Genomic DNA, 14,493 nt, shown 5'->3' with positions numbered 1-14,493 from the left:
TTTCTATTATTTGAACTAACTTGAATGAGTTGCCATTCCTTTTAATAGAGCTGTTACAGTGTAAGCTGTGAAAAAATCATGTAAACATGTGGATGTCCCACCAAGTGTGCACAGTCCTTTGGGGGTGTTGGAGAGGTTGATGGGGAGCTTGGGGCTCTGGACTCCAGCACTTCCCAAAGGAGGGAACCTTGAGACCAGACTGTGACAAGCAGAGCGTGGAGGCTCATGGAGCTACCTTATCTTGAAGTCACCGTGTTTTAGGATCGATCCACTTCCTCAGCACTGAGTCCACACTCCAAACAAATGAACTTCAATTACCCTGCAAGTGCTGATAGACCAACACGAGTATTTTCACTCACTAGCAGTTTTATTTCTCAGTGTAAGAAATCTAAATTGATTTCTGAATCCAAGTCCCTTGTTGGGAGCATGTCCAATAATAAAATATTCACACCTACTGGTGGACCCATTTCTGAACAAGGTAGCCTGGTGGCTAAGAGCTCTTGGGTCTGACATAGATCAAAATCCTGGGTGCATGATTTTGGCTGAGCAAGCACCCCAAATTCACCAGGTCTCAGCATTTTTAACTTTAAAATGTAGATAATAATAGGAGCTACCTGGGTCACTAAGATTAAGTGACATAATACATGTAAAGTCCTTCAACAGGCCAAGCTCTCTCTTTAAGGTCTAATGTAGTCTTTAAATATATATATATATATATTTTTTTTTTTTAATTGGAGGATAATTGCTTTACAATGCTATCTTGTTTAGGCTGGGATCTTCATACACATTTACCCCAGAGGCTAATTGTCATTTTTAAAAACGCAACTAAAACCAGTGAAAAATAAACAGAAAAAGACGATCCACTTTTTGCTGGAATCTCAGGTCTGAGGACTTGGGGTATGTTTTACCATTATATAAGGACATGCACGTGCCTTTTCTTTTTTTTTTTTTTTTGACTATACATTTTACATGAAATACTGAACACTCCCAGAAAAAGCAATTGTACCTTCATTTTCCAATTCCTGGCTCCTGATCTCCCATGTTTTCTACTCGATAAACTGAGGGCTTCCCTCATAGCTCAGCCCATAAAGAATCTGCCTGCAATGCAGAAGACCTGGGTTCGACTCCTGGGTCGGGAAGATCCCCTGGAGAAGGAATGGCAACCCACCCCAGTAATCTTGCCTGGAGAATCCCAGCGACAGAAGAGCCTGGCAGGCTACAGCCCAGGGGGTTGCAAGAGCAGAATATAACTCAGCGACTAAACCACCACTAAACTGAGGATAAACCACAGGGAATTCCCCAGCAGTCCTGTGGTTAGGATGCCAGCTTCACTGCCGTGGGCCTGGGTTCAATTCCCGGTTGGAGAACCAAGATCCTATAAGCCTTTTGGCCAGAAGAGGAAAAAAAGAAGAGGCTAAATAACAGAATTTTAGGGTGACTTCTAAGCCTGGGCCTCAGTACACTGTACCCATCTCTCCTTAGAGTTGCACCTGGATGGTTTGCTCCTCCCAGAGGCTGCAATGGGGAGATGATAGAATGTTTTACTTTATGTTGAGCAGATTCAACAGAGACAGTATTAAAGCGAAGGGTATATTTAAGCAGAATAAATGACACCACCACCAAGAACTAAAAATAAAATATAAGGCAATGCTTTTATTGTACACAGGGTTAAAACTTCCTTGGAATGACAGAAATCACCTTACAAACTCAAGGCAGCCACGTGTTAGTTCTTGTCCCTGAACCAGCACCAGGCAGGGTGGCTTCTGGAGTCATGAACACTCAGCTTCTTCACACCACGTGCAGCCACAGCTTCTGCCAATACAACCTGCTCCCCTACAAGGTCTCTGCCCAAATCCACACGTCTTCACAAAGTCCTGATTCTCTCCCTTCTGCCCAGTCCCTCAGATGACACTTCTTATCCAGCCCTGGAGCAGTCCCAGTGCTTTGGGCTACAAGTCACAGGTCTCTTTCTGTAACTGCATTTGGGCAATTCACCGCCTGCCTCTGTCTGAGATTCCTTCCCCAGTACAAAGCTTATTATGGTGCTCTCTCTGCTCCCACAGCTGAGCTATTTGGGACTCATTCCTGTTCACCATCTTATTCCTTTCGTCTCATTTCTCAACGTCAGATGGTGATCAACAGATCAGGAAGAGGATTTTCCTGATTTTCCAGGGGATGAGTGTGGACCTCAGGTTGTGGCTTATGTCCACAACTTCCCTGACCCCTTCCCACCAAGGCCCTGCATTTTCATCGCAGCCAGAAGAAGGCACTGAGTGGTGTCAGGGGTGGGTGTCATGAGCAATCAGCTCATGAAGACAGTGCAAATGACCCAGTGTCCCATGGGTCACAGATCATCCATCCACTTCTCTGCCACCCCTTCTCCCTAAGATGCTTTTTCCCCTTTTTTCCTCATTCACTATAATCATCTTTTGGTTTTATTTTTGTCCACACTCTGAAGCATGTGGGATCTTAGTTTGCTGACCAGGGACTGAGCCCACATACCCTGCATTGGAAGCATGGAGTCTTAACCACTGGACCACTATACCTATCTTTTAGACTTCCCTTTCTTGAAAGCAACCCTGACTCACCTCCTGCCTCCTAATGGGTTATACCCCTCCTCTGGGCTGTTCTAGTGCCCAGATCAGACTCCTATCACAACACTTTGCTCTCATTTCCTCCTGAGGCCTCTGTCTCTTCTCATGACCTCCTTCAGATACAGGACAAGTTTTGTAGGGGTTTTATTGTTTGTTCGTTTTTTTCTTTTCCCTTTCATGTCACCAGTGGCTACCATACTGCTTGGCTCATAATTAGCACACAACAAATATTTCCTAAGGATATGAGTAGATGAACTCTAATGTTTTAGGGGAGAAAACAAGATGAAGAGAGTGAGATGCCTAGTTTAAGATCATATAATTAGTTCATTACAAGGCTGGCTCTAGAACCCAAGTCTTCCTCACTCAAATCCAGTATTCCTTCCTCTTACACAGTACTTCTGTGCCTGGTGGGGATGGTGGTGAGGAGGGCTGGCAGTAGTCTGAGTCCCATCCACCCGACATTGAGGAAAAGGCTTGATCAGCAGACTGAAGTTCATCTCACCTTGTCCCTCTCCAAAGTCCCGACTCTTATCACATCATCGAAAGCAGTCATTTCAAATCTCAGGTGACCCAGCCAGGGTCAAGTCAATAGGTCCTCTCTTTGAGCCCTGTGCTTAGGACATGGTAGCTGCACCCTCTTGGGAGCTCAGGGAGAACTTGGACCCTCGGCCCCAGAGCCCAAAGAAGGGAAAGACCTTCTGGGTGAAGGACGCAGTGAAGGTGTAAATGGGTTCCTGGGTGACGGCGTTGGCAAAGGTCACCCAGCCCACCTCGTAGTCGATGGACACCCGCACCTGCTGGGGCTGCTCCTCCAGGGTCAGTCGAGTGGGGAAGGAGCTCAGGGCTGAGACGAAGCCCCAAGCCAGCCTCACCGCCCACACCCCCTCCTCCGGCCGCAGCCGAAGCTCCCCCTTCCGGCGGATGTCCTTACTGACCACGCCCAGGGTGCAGCTGCCCCCGTGAGCCAAGTCCACACTCACCACCCACGTGTGTCTACCCCCTGTGAAGCCACCATGGGCCAGGACACAGGTGGCCCGGTCAAAACGCTGGGGGTTGTCCGGTGACTTCTGCCACTTGTAGGAGAAACGAGCCTGCTGGTAGTCCTCGGACAGCAGGAGCTTGGGGTGGGAAGTCCGGGGATCTAGAGAGATGTGCGCTGTGGGGAAAACAAAAGGGGTGCAGATGTCAGCAGACACGCTATCACCTTCAAGAAAGGCCTAAACACTCCCCTTGGCATTCGCGTTAGCATTACTCCCAACAATGTGTAGAATGCCTACAAAGACAGGAAGCATGGGAATCTCCTGGGAACTTGTTAGTGACACTCTCAAGCTCCACCCCAGACCACCTGAGACAGAATCTGCATTTTAGCACCATCCATAAATGATTCCTGAACCTGTTAACGCCTGCTTCAGAGGATGTGTCCAGTTCAGTCGCTCAGTCGTGTCCGACTCTTTTCTGCGACCCCATGGAGTGCAGCATGCCAGGCTTCCCTGTCCCTTGCCAACTTCCGGAGCCAACTCAAACTCATGTCCATCCCGTCAGTGATGCCATCCAACCATCTCATCCTCTGTCGTCCCCTTCTCCTCCTGCCCCCAATCTTGCCCAGCATCAGGGTGGTGCTGATGCTGACTTTTCCAATGAGTCAGTTCTTTGCATCAGATGGCCAAAGTATTGGAGTTTCAGCTTCAGCATCAGTCCTTCCAATGAATATTCAGGACTGATTTCCTTTAGGATTGACTGGTTGGATCTCCTTGCAGTCCAAGGGACTCTCAAAAGTCTTCTCCAACATCACAGTTCAAAAGCATCAATTCTTCAGTGCTCAGCTTTCTTTATAGTCGAACTCTCACACCCATCCATGACCACTGGAAAAACCACAGCTTTGACTAGACAGACCTTTGTTGGTAAAGCAATGACTCTGCTTTTTAATAGGCTGTCTGTGTTGGTCACAGCATTAGTTAGTTGGTTAGCGTGTTAGTTTGGACACGTGGGCTCTCATCTGGTTCTCTGCAGTCCCCTGAAAAGCACTTCTGCGGCCTGCAAACTGGCTGACACCCAGAGCTGTGTGCCTGCTCTCATTTCGTCTGCTGACACATCACGTTCTATCCCTCCTGTACCTCAGAGGGCGGGGACATCCCCCCACCCCCAGTCCAAACTTCATGATCACTCCCTGGGTGCATGTGACTCATATACCCAGTCTTCCTTGCTCCTGTCAGGCTCCCTGACTCACCCACGGGGTATTCATTCTGCCTCAGGAATCTACAATCAGGCCGTCTGAGGGCCACTTTTTGACATCAAAACTTCTGCAGATCTCTGCATAGTGTTACTTTCAGTATCTATAAGTTGAGACAAATACGTGAATTCTGATATGTCCATGAATTAGAGTCGCTTCCAAGAACCCCATGACATCCCAGTGTCTTTGGCTGATAGACTAGGAACAATCGCCTTGAGAGGGGTCCAGTCTTTATTCCTTTCCTGCCCACAGGTTACACTCCTATCATCCATGAAACAACACCTGAGAGAGAGTAGGGGGTCCTGACAATTCTAAGAATGTTATCCTAAATCCAGATCAAAGTTCCCCTCACCCAGGAAGCCCTTCCTGATAGACCTTGGCCCAGGCTGATTTAATCTTTCTATCTCGTCAAGTGCAGATCAGACCCTGAACTTCCTGTCAGGTACGTGGTATGAATATGTGTGTCTTCCTTCTTCATGGTTCTCCCGCAGTCCTAATGAAGGCAGTGACATGTATCACTGCCACGTGTGACATTATGTGTGTATGTATATTTATTAATATATATATATGATATATATGCATTTGACTAGTACATTTTCCAGTGTGGAACCCAGCAAAATTATCCTTCCTTTTCAACTTTAGATTCCTCACTCCCTCCCATACTGACTGAGGCAACTCACCTGGCTCATAATCCAACTCAAAGCTGAGTTTTTCTGTAAAGAGGAAGTAAAACAAGATGTGAATTCGTTAGTCTTACAAAACCACAGAACATTCACTGATGAGGAAACTGAGGCCCCAGAAAGGGAAGGGACAAAGAGAAGAATGGCAGCTGGAACCCTCTAGACCAATAATGAAATCAGTTTCATTATTTTTCAAAATAGTTAAAATTTTCTGGAAAGCTTCAGTGGTTCTGAACTTGAACTTGCATCAGAGCCCCCAGAGCACTTGTTTTTGATTCAAGTGGCCCAGGGTGGGGCCGAGATTTGCATTTCTGGCAAGTTCCCAGGGCATGCTGATGCAGGCTGGGACTTCATTTTGAGCCTCACTGTCTAGCTCTGAGCAGGCAGAGACCATGTTTACCTTCAATGCCTCACACAGAGCCCAGGACATAGTAAATGCTCAAGAAACATCTACTTAATGAACAGATAAGTGGGTTAATTTGTTTCTCATTCTGCTTGGAAATAATTTAGGGGAGAGTCAAAGGTCAGCCTTTGACGAGGGTAAAATTTCCTTCTCTGCTAGGCCACTTACTTGCAGGAAGTAGACTTAGGGGAAAACTCTTCTAAGGTGACATTTTTTTTGTGGGCAGGTCTTTTAGAACTAGGTGGCATCATTCATGATGTCATGTGGGACAAAGGGGAGGTGTTGGCAGCAAGCCACATTTCTGACTCTCATTTCAAACCCTCCAGTCCCTCACCTATCACCACTCCCTGTCCCGGAAAAGGGATCATGGTCCCCACATGGACAGTTCAACTCTGAGAACCAGGTTAATGGGGTGGAGGATGGGGGAAAGCCAGGGAAAGGAGGAAGGGAAGTCAGCTACCACAGGGCACAGAAAAATACTCTCAGTGGCTATTAATTAACATTCATTTAAAAAAAAAAACTCATCATATATTACAAATGCCCCTGTGGCTTTTTTAAAATTATTGACAGTGACCAATTTTCTTAATCATTATCTTACATGTCACTTCATGACAAGTGATTAGATCAGTTTCATTATTTTTCAAAATAGTTAAAATTTTCTGGAAAGCTTCAGCTTTATTATCTCACTTCGTTGTCACATTATTCTGAAAGCAGATTTTATAAAGATCAGCAAATAAGAAAACAAGGCACTGGAAAGGCTTGAGCCTTGTCACAGGTCACACAAGCATAGGGAAGCAGGCATGGAGGCCACTCGTAAGCCCAGGCTTCATGTCCACCTGTGCTCCATGGGGTCCTCTTACCCAGAAACATCTTCATCTCCCTCCGCAGCGGGAAGGCTTGCTGGGGGAAGTCCCGAATCCTCTGGCCCAACTCCGGAGATATAGCCACTGGTTTCCGGCACCTTCTGGTTTCACATCTAGAGGCACAGAAATGGTGGGTTCTGGGGTTTATCCTCCTTAGCACTGCCCCCAGACTCAGTTGGTCATCTTCTTCTAACTGAGCTTGGAGGTGCCAGTCCCCATGGGCAGACATCATTCCTCTAGGATGGACCCCCTTCCTCTCCTCACTGCCCACTTTCGGGTAATGCCATGCTGGGTGTGTACCTATGGTAATACGTGGAAATGCACTGAGGATGTGAAAGTTTACATGTGAGTTTTATCTGTAATGTGAGAACGTATGTTTGTTTGGCAATAACCAGGCGTGTGGTGCCTGTCTGTTTATGTATGTGGGGAAAGAAGAGACAAACTTACCTTATTAGAGTGCTTCTGATATCCTAGGAGAAAGACAGAAAGCAGAGATTGGTTTCCACTTCTCCTTCCCACAAGAAAAGACAAAAATACTATATTCTCAGACCTAAATAGAAAAGGACACCAGATCCATGGAGTCACAGCATTTTAGGGCTTATGAGGCTTTAGGGATCCTGGAGCCCATCTCCTTTATTTTATAAGATGCAGACAGTGAAGTGACCTGGCCCTCAGAGGCAAAGACAAGTCCCATTCCAAGGTCACCTGCTTCTCAGTCCCAAGCGTGTCCCCCTAAGTCATGCTGCCTTTGTGATGCTGTATTGGGACCCCAGTATCTCTCCTCCAGCAAGACAAAGTGAAATAGACTAGAAAGAACTTCCTGACTGGGGGGTGTGGCACAGAGAATGGTTTGCCTTGAAAACAGCACTTGACATTTGTTTGCTTAGTGCCTGATGCTTTTCAAAGAGCTACTTTCACTTGCATTTTACTGTGGGATCCTCACAAATAAAGTATTTGTGAGATAAATAAAGCATCTTCCCTATCTGAATGGATGGTAGGATGAAGAGACCACAATCGGCACAAATTGACCCGGGAGCTCTGGGGGAAGCAAGGACTCTTAGAATTCAGAACTTGTGGTCCTGTGACCATCTTCCACTTGGGGTACAAAGATCTGTGAGCGAAGAAGAGATGGCTCAGATGGTAAAGATGCCGCAAAGCCTAGGCGAGCACAGGGGGTGGGGGCGGGGCTCAGCTCTCACCGTCAGGAGCTCCCTCGCCGGCCTCTCCTTCTTCTCCTCCAGTTCCTCAATGAGGGTGTTGAACCGGCCGATCTCCCCAGTGACCAGGACATCAAACTCATCCCGATGCTTCAGGATGTCCTCGTCCAGCTTCTCCAGCTGGGCTAATAGGATGTTCTGCTGCTCTTCCAAGAACTGGCTCAGATGTGCAAACTCAGAAATCACCTTTTGTTTCTTGGTGGCCACCTGAGTCTGAGAGGGCAGGAGAAGAAAGGGGGCAGGAAGTTATTCCTCCTCTTCTTCTCCTTCTTTTTCCTTAACTCACTCCCATCTCCCTCCTGGCCCAGATCCACATCTTCCAAGGTTTGGTGGTAAAGTCAGAGTCCCCTAGTCTCCAGGTCCCCGGACAGACTTGGAACCACGGCATGGTTTCCTTTCCACCTGGCCTGCCATTTCCGGGAGGAGATGTAAGGAGGGGGTGAGCAAACCTTACTTCCTGCCGTTTACCAAGTGTAACAACGTGCGTTTCACTAAGGGACAGTCGTTACAGCAATTCAGTGAGATAGTGACGATTTTTAATCTTCACTTCACAGGAAAATAAACTGAGCATAGAGAGCTGTTTGAGGTCATAGAGCTAATTTGTTTCAGGATTCAAACTCAGAAGGACTTCAAAGCCCCTTTATGCGATGTTTCCTTGATTTCAGATAGGCACTGGAGCCAGAAGAAGGCAAGAGGGCTAGGGAAGGGATAATGACTTACCAGGAGGACTTGTATCCTTCGATTTTCCCTTGACTGAATTTCTTGAATCTCCTCTCTCTCTTTTCTTAGACACTCAAGACACTTCTGTATTTGTTCCTGGAAAGAAGAGGCATAAAATATATAAGATGGAGGTGGGGGAGGGATAAATTAGAAGTTTGGGATTAGCAGATACAAGCTACCATATGTAAAACAGATAAACAACAAGGACCTACCGTACAGCACAGGGAACTAAATTCAATACCTTGAAATAAATTATAATGGAAAGGAGCCTGAAAAAAATATGAATCACTTTGCTGTACACTAGAAACTAATACAAAGCTGTAAATCAACTATACTTCAATTAATTTTTAAACAATATTTAAGATGGAAACAATGATTTGTTAAGAAGTGTCATCTCTGTCTCTTGGAATAGAGTGACCCAATGGAAGGAGTTGGGCCTCAGCTGACAAAGCCTGGGCTGTTATTGTCCTTAACAGCTGACTCTCTTTGGGTCTTTTTCCTCTTGTTTGGCCCTCCAAGAATTTTGATCAGGGCTTTTCCCCTTTAACCTGCACCGTTATAGGCTATGATTCCATGTTCCCACCTGAGCCTTCCTGCTATCAGGTTGTGTAAATGTGCTCAGTCACTTCAGTCTTGTCTGACTCTGCAAATTTATGGACTGTAGCCCTCCAGGGTCCTCAGTACATTGGATTCTCCAGGCAAGAATACTGGAGTAGGTTGCCATGCCCTCCTCCAGGGGATCTTCCCAACTCTGGGATAGAACCTTCATCTCCTGTGTCTCCTGCATTCAGGCAGATTGTTTACTGCTGAGCCCCTGGGGAAGCCCTGTCATCAGGCTAAACAGACTCTAATTTCTTTTGCCTTTAGAAATGGTATCTAGGGTCTGTCCTGAATTTGATATGCCCTTCTTTGAAATTATCCTCACTTTGTCACATCTCCCAAAAGAAGCACCTCCAAACAACCTCTGTTATGAATGGAATTAACTTTCTGAGTATGATCTGGAGGGAACAAGAAACATGGATAATGCAAAAAAAAAAATCAATGACTTATTTCAAAAATTGCTTGCTCTTGCGGACTTCCCTGGTGATCCAGTGGTTAAGACTTTGTGCTTCCACTGCAGGGGGCACAGGTTCGATCCCTGGTTGGTGAACTATTAATAAGATCCCACAGGCCACACGATGTGGCCAAAACACCCTCCCAAAACAAACATACAAAAAATTTCTTCCTCTAGAGAAGGGTTACAAACAGTTATACACATATTAATGCCCATAAAAGTACACTGCAAAATATATTTAGAACTCTTACCAATACATGCTAATTAACTAGCTGACACATATACACAGACACCTACTTGTAATAAAACAAGATGCATAAACAACTAAAACCAGCATAGACTCATTTAATGACAGAGAAAATTACACACTATATGTATCTACCCAACCTGCATATATGTAAACACTAATTTACTCACAAACATGAGCACTCAGTTACACATACACACTCAAATTGTCAGATCCCCCCAAACACATTGCATCCACTGGGAAACGTGCAAACATTAATACTAATACACACTATGCAATCACTTCCTCAAGTGCAAACCCAGGCATCCTCAGACACACCTGACTGATCCAGGGCCAGACACACATGCTCGTGTTTTGGTGACTCATTCACTCACCATGTGTTTGTTGAGCTACTATTATGCGTTGGCCGTAAGGAAACAATATAGGACATACTTAAAACACAAACACACGATCTTGCATTCCTGGGTCTATTGCCTGGCTGATGATAAAATAGAGAGTGGCCCAAATCATCCACCCCTCCGCTCTGCTTCTTTCAGTCTAGTCGCATCCGAGACCCACCCCCAGAAAGCTCTCAGTTTCCCCTTCGTACCCGGTAGGGCCCCGCTGCATCCTCCAGGAAGCGCACGGTGTGGGCGCGGTGCTCCCAGGCCTCCCGGCACACCACGCACAGCTGCATCTCGTCGTCTTCGCAGAAGAAGTAGACCTTCTCCCCGTGCTCTGGGCAGACGTCCTCCTCGTCTAAGTCCATCTGGGACACCAGCTTGAGACGCTCGATGTTCTCCACCACGTTGGCCAGCTGCCAGTTGGGCCGGAAGTTCCCTGGGCGGAAAGGCTCCTTGCAGAGTGGGCAGGTCGGGGGCTCCTCGGGGTCCGGGCTGGTGATCTCCAGGTAGCGGGTGAGGCAGACGCGGCAGAAGTTGTGGCCACAGTCAATGGTGACCGGTTCTCTGAGGGTCCCTTGGCAGACGGGGCAGTTGACCTCATCTGCCAGGCTGGTCACGGAAGCAGCTGAGGCCATGGTGCTGCTGCTGCTTCTGACCTCTTCAAGGTCACCTCTGCTCGGCTAGGGGGCAGGGCTGGGAGAACAATGAGGACGCACGGCGCACACTCACACACCCACATGCACACACAGCCAGACACAGGGGCACCCTACATACCCAGTGACAGCCTCATGGTCACACACATACACACCTGCACTTGCACACAAGAGCAAGGTGCCCACTGGCATGCCTGCAGCCAGGGCTCTGCTTTTCCCCCAGAGGAGCAGACACACACCTCCAGTGGCAGAGACAGAAACAGCAGAGGAGCCGGAGAAGAAGGGGTGACAGCCTCCCAGAGATGACCTCAGTTACTGTCTCAGCTGGTGCCCATGACCAGCAGGTTGCTGCTTCGTCCCGTCCATCCAGAGACGCTCGCGGTAGAAGGAAAGTATCTTAACCACCCACGGGTGGAAGAGACTGTTCTTCTTTTGGGAGCAGGAGGGAGACTGGGTCACAGAGCAGTGATGCCACCCAGCCTCCCTGCAGTATGACCAGCTGTCTCCAGGGAGATTGAAGGTATCAGCCAACCCAGGGGAGTGTGGGGACTCAGATAAGGGTGTTGTGCCCGGGGCGGGGGCAGTGGATCAGGGCACAAGCAACTTCACCAGTGATGCTCCAACCGGCCTGCCATCGGCTGCTCAAGGGGTTGGAATGTACTCTGTGTGGGGGAGGAGAGAGAAAAATAACACCAGCCAGAGCTTATTTACAATAGCCATATTCCCCATACTGACATAAGCAGTTTAAACATGCCATCTTATTTATTCCTCCAGGCTGTTCTGTGACGTCAGCGCTGTTACGATATTAGCTGAGCTCAGCCAGGTTACTTAACTTGCTCAAGGCACAGAGGTAGGGAGGTGAGAGGCCATAATTTGCACTGAGATTTGTGAGTCTCAGAGTCATGCTCTCCAACAGAAATACCATGTGAGCCACACATGCAATTTTAAGTTCCAGTAGCCATATTTTTTTATAAGTGAAACTAATTGTTGTTGTTGTTCCATCACTGACTGCAGCAGGCCAGGCCTCCCTATCCCTCACCGTCTCCTGGAGTTTGCTCAAGTTCATGTTCATTGCGTCAGTGATACCATCCAGCCGTCTCATCCTCTGGCGCCTTCTTTTCCTTCTGCCCTCGATCTTTCCCAGCACTAGGGACTTTTCTAATGAGTAACCTGTTCACATCAGATGACCAAAATACTAGAGCTTCAGCTTCAGTATCAGTTCTTTCAGTGAATATTCAGGGTTGATCTCTGTTAAGATTGACTGGTTTGATCTCCTTGCTCTCCAAGGGACTTAAAGGAGTCTTCTCCAGCACCACAGTTCAAAGGCATCAATTCTTTGGCATTCTGCCTTTATTACGGTCCAACTCTCACAACTGTACGTGATCACTGGAAAGACTATAGCTTTGACTATACAGACCTTTGTCGGCAGAGTAATGCCTCTGCTTTGCAACACACTGACCAGGTTTGTCATCACGTTCCTGCCAAGAAGCAGTCATCTTCTGATTTCAAGGCTGCAGTCACCATCCACAGTGATTTTGGAGCCCGAGAGGAAATCTGTCACTCACTTTTCCACCTTTTCCCTTTCCATCTGCCATGCAGTAATTGTGCCGGATGCCATGATCTTTTTTTAATATTTAGTCTTAAGCCAGCTCTTCCACTCTTCTCCTTCATCCTCATCAAGAGGCTCTTTAGTTCCCCTTCACTTTCTGCCATTAGAGTGCTGTCATCTGTGTATCTGAGGTTGTTGATGTTTCTCCTGCCTGTCTTGATTCCGGCTTGTAACTCATCCAGCCTAGCGGTTCTCATGATGTGCTCAGCATATAGATTAAACAAGCAGGGTGACAGGAAACTAATATTTAGCCCCAAACAGTACCAATGTGTGTAATTGGTAGAACAAATTAGTCATGAGACATTTTACATTCTTCTTATTTGGTGCTAAAGTCTTTGAAGGGGCTTTGCGGGTGGCTCAGTGGTAAAGAATCCACCTGCCAATGCATGGGTTCCATCCGTGGGTCGTGAAGATCCCCTGGAGACTGGCATGGCGACCCACTCTAGTGTTCTTGCCTGGAGAATTCCATGGACAGAGGAGCCTGGTGGCCTACAGTCCGTGGGGCTGCAAAGAGTTGGACATGACTGAGCAAGTAAACAACAACAAAGTCTGAAATCAGGGCGTATTTTACACATACGGCACACTTCATTTGGGACCTGCCACATTCAATGCCCAGCAGCCTTGGGCATTTGGAGGCTCTTGTGCTGGACAGCACAGCTCCAGGGACTGCACTTTTGGGGGCAGGGGGTGTAGGTGGGGGGAAGGGAAGTTGATACACAAAGTAGCTGGAGTGGAAAGGGAGTGAGACAGGGTGGAGGGCTGATCTCCAGTGGGGTTATGGGAGGTGTTTTCCTTGGTTTTATACACAGATGCATGTGAGTGGATGAAGACCCATGACTGTCTGATCCCCTTGTCCTGGCTGGGAGTTCAGGAAGGGCACGTGGCTAGAAGCCAGGAGACTTGAGCTGACTGCAGCCTTGCAGCTTTCTAGCTCTGTGACTCAGGAAACGTCGCTTTACCTTTCACTTTACATTTCCTGTAATCATCACCTGCCCTCAAGGGCTGTTATCAGATTGGATGTGATAATACGAAAATACTAAGCCTTAGATAAATGTGGTTGAACCTGTTTATCTTTTTTTTTTATTAATTGAGTTTTATAAATTATACCAACACAGATCACTTGTATTATGCTTTCTTGCCTTCTCCTTGCTGCAGTTAAAAGCTTAAATGGAAGTACAGTGTTACCTCCAGTGGGGATGCTGACTCTGGGAGGTGGTGGGGGCAGAGTTTAGGAAAGACCAGGCAGAGTCAAGGAGGTGAGCAAGGAAAGGGGGGCAGAGGAGGGGACCTGGTGAGTGATCATGACACCTGCAGCATTGAGCAGAGCCCCCGGAACAATCTCCCGGAAGTGAGCACTCCCACTCCAGCTGGACTTTGCCGCTGTGTGCACACCTCAGAGCCAGTTTATGGCTACCACCTGCTCAGCCGGACAGGAAGCAAGGTCTCCTCCCCAACTCTCCCCACCCCACAGCGGTCAAGGGAAGGATTCCAGGAAACCCCATCTCCCTGTGACCTCACGGTGTGCTCTGTTCCCCACCCCAGGGGCCGGAAGGACTAGGACGAGGGGAGACTGGGCTGCCAGGCTGCTGTTGGGGAAATGCTGGGTAATTCGAGATGCCCTGGAGTTTGAACCCACTCAGCTGATAAGTGGTGGCCGGGACTCTGGGAAGCACAAGAGGTGGAGCCAGGTGGCTTTTCTGTCCGGACACCCCTACCTTCCCCTCTCTCAGCCTCGCATTCCTTTCCTCTGTGACTCATGTAAAGTGATTCAATTTCAGGGAAAGAGGGTTCATGTGGACTGAGCAGAGGCCTGAGAGGACGGGCTGGGGAAGACACCGTG

At 47.7% G+C, this 14,493-nt stretch overlaps 1 protein-coding gene across 2 annotated transcripts; it reads right to left on the bottom strand.

Annotated features, from left to right (window-relative positions):
* Positions 1-2,979: 2,979 nt before the first annotated feature.
* On the bottom strand, positions 2,980-11,026 carry TRIM10 (tripartite motif containing 10). Of its 2 annotated transcripts, XM_068960824.1 has the most exons (8): positions 10,598-11,026; positions 8,708-8,803; positions 7,970-8,200; positions 7,218-7,240; positions 6,768-6,883; positions 5,505-5,537; positions 3,576-3,750; positions 2,980-3,049 (listed from the first exon to the last, which is right to left on the bottom strand). In XM_068960824.1, exons 1-8 carry the CDS (start codon positions 11,024-11,026, stop codon positions 2,980-2,982), a joined length of 1,173 nt encoding a protein of 390 aa, XP_068816925.1. The 2 variants fall into 2 exon arrangements, with proteins under 2 accessions (XP_068816925.1, XP_068816924.1); XM_068960823.1 differs by lacking the exon at positions 2,980-3,049 and having other exon boundaries at positions 3,209-3,750.
* Positions 11,027-14,493: the final 3,467 nt, after the last annotated feature.

The sequence above is a fragment of the Capricornis sumatraensis genome, chromosome 22, assembly GCF_032405125.1.
Source record: "Capricornis sumatraensis isolate serow.1 chromosome 22, serow.2, whole genome shotgun sequence".
Taxonomy (NCBI): domain Eukaryota; kingdom Metazoa; phylum Chordata; class Mammalia; order Artiodactyla; family Bovidae; genus Capricornis; species Capricornis sumatraensis.
Note: the sequence above shows the minus strand (reverse complement) of the source record. Positions and strands in the feature narration are given on the sequence as shown.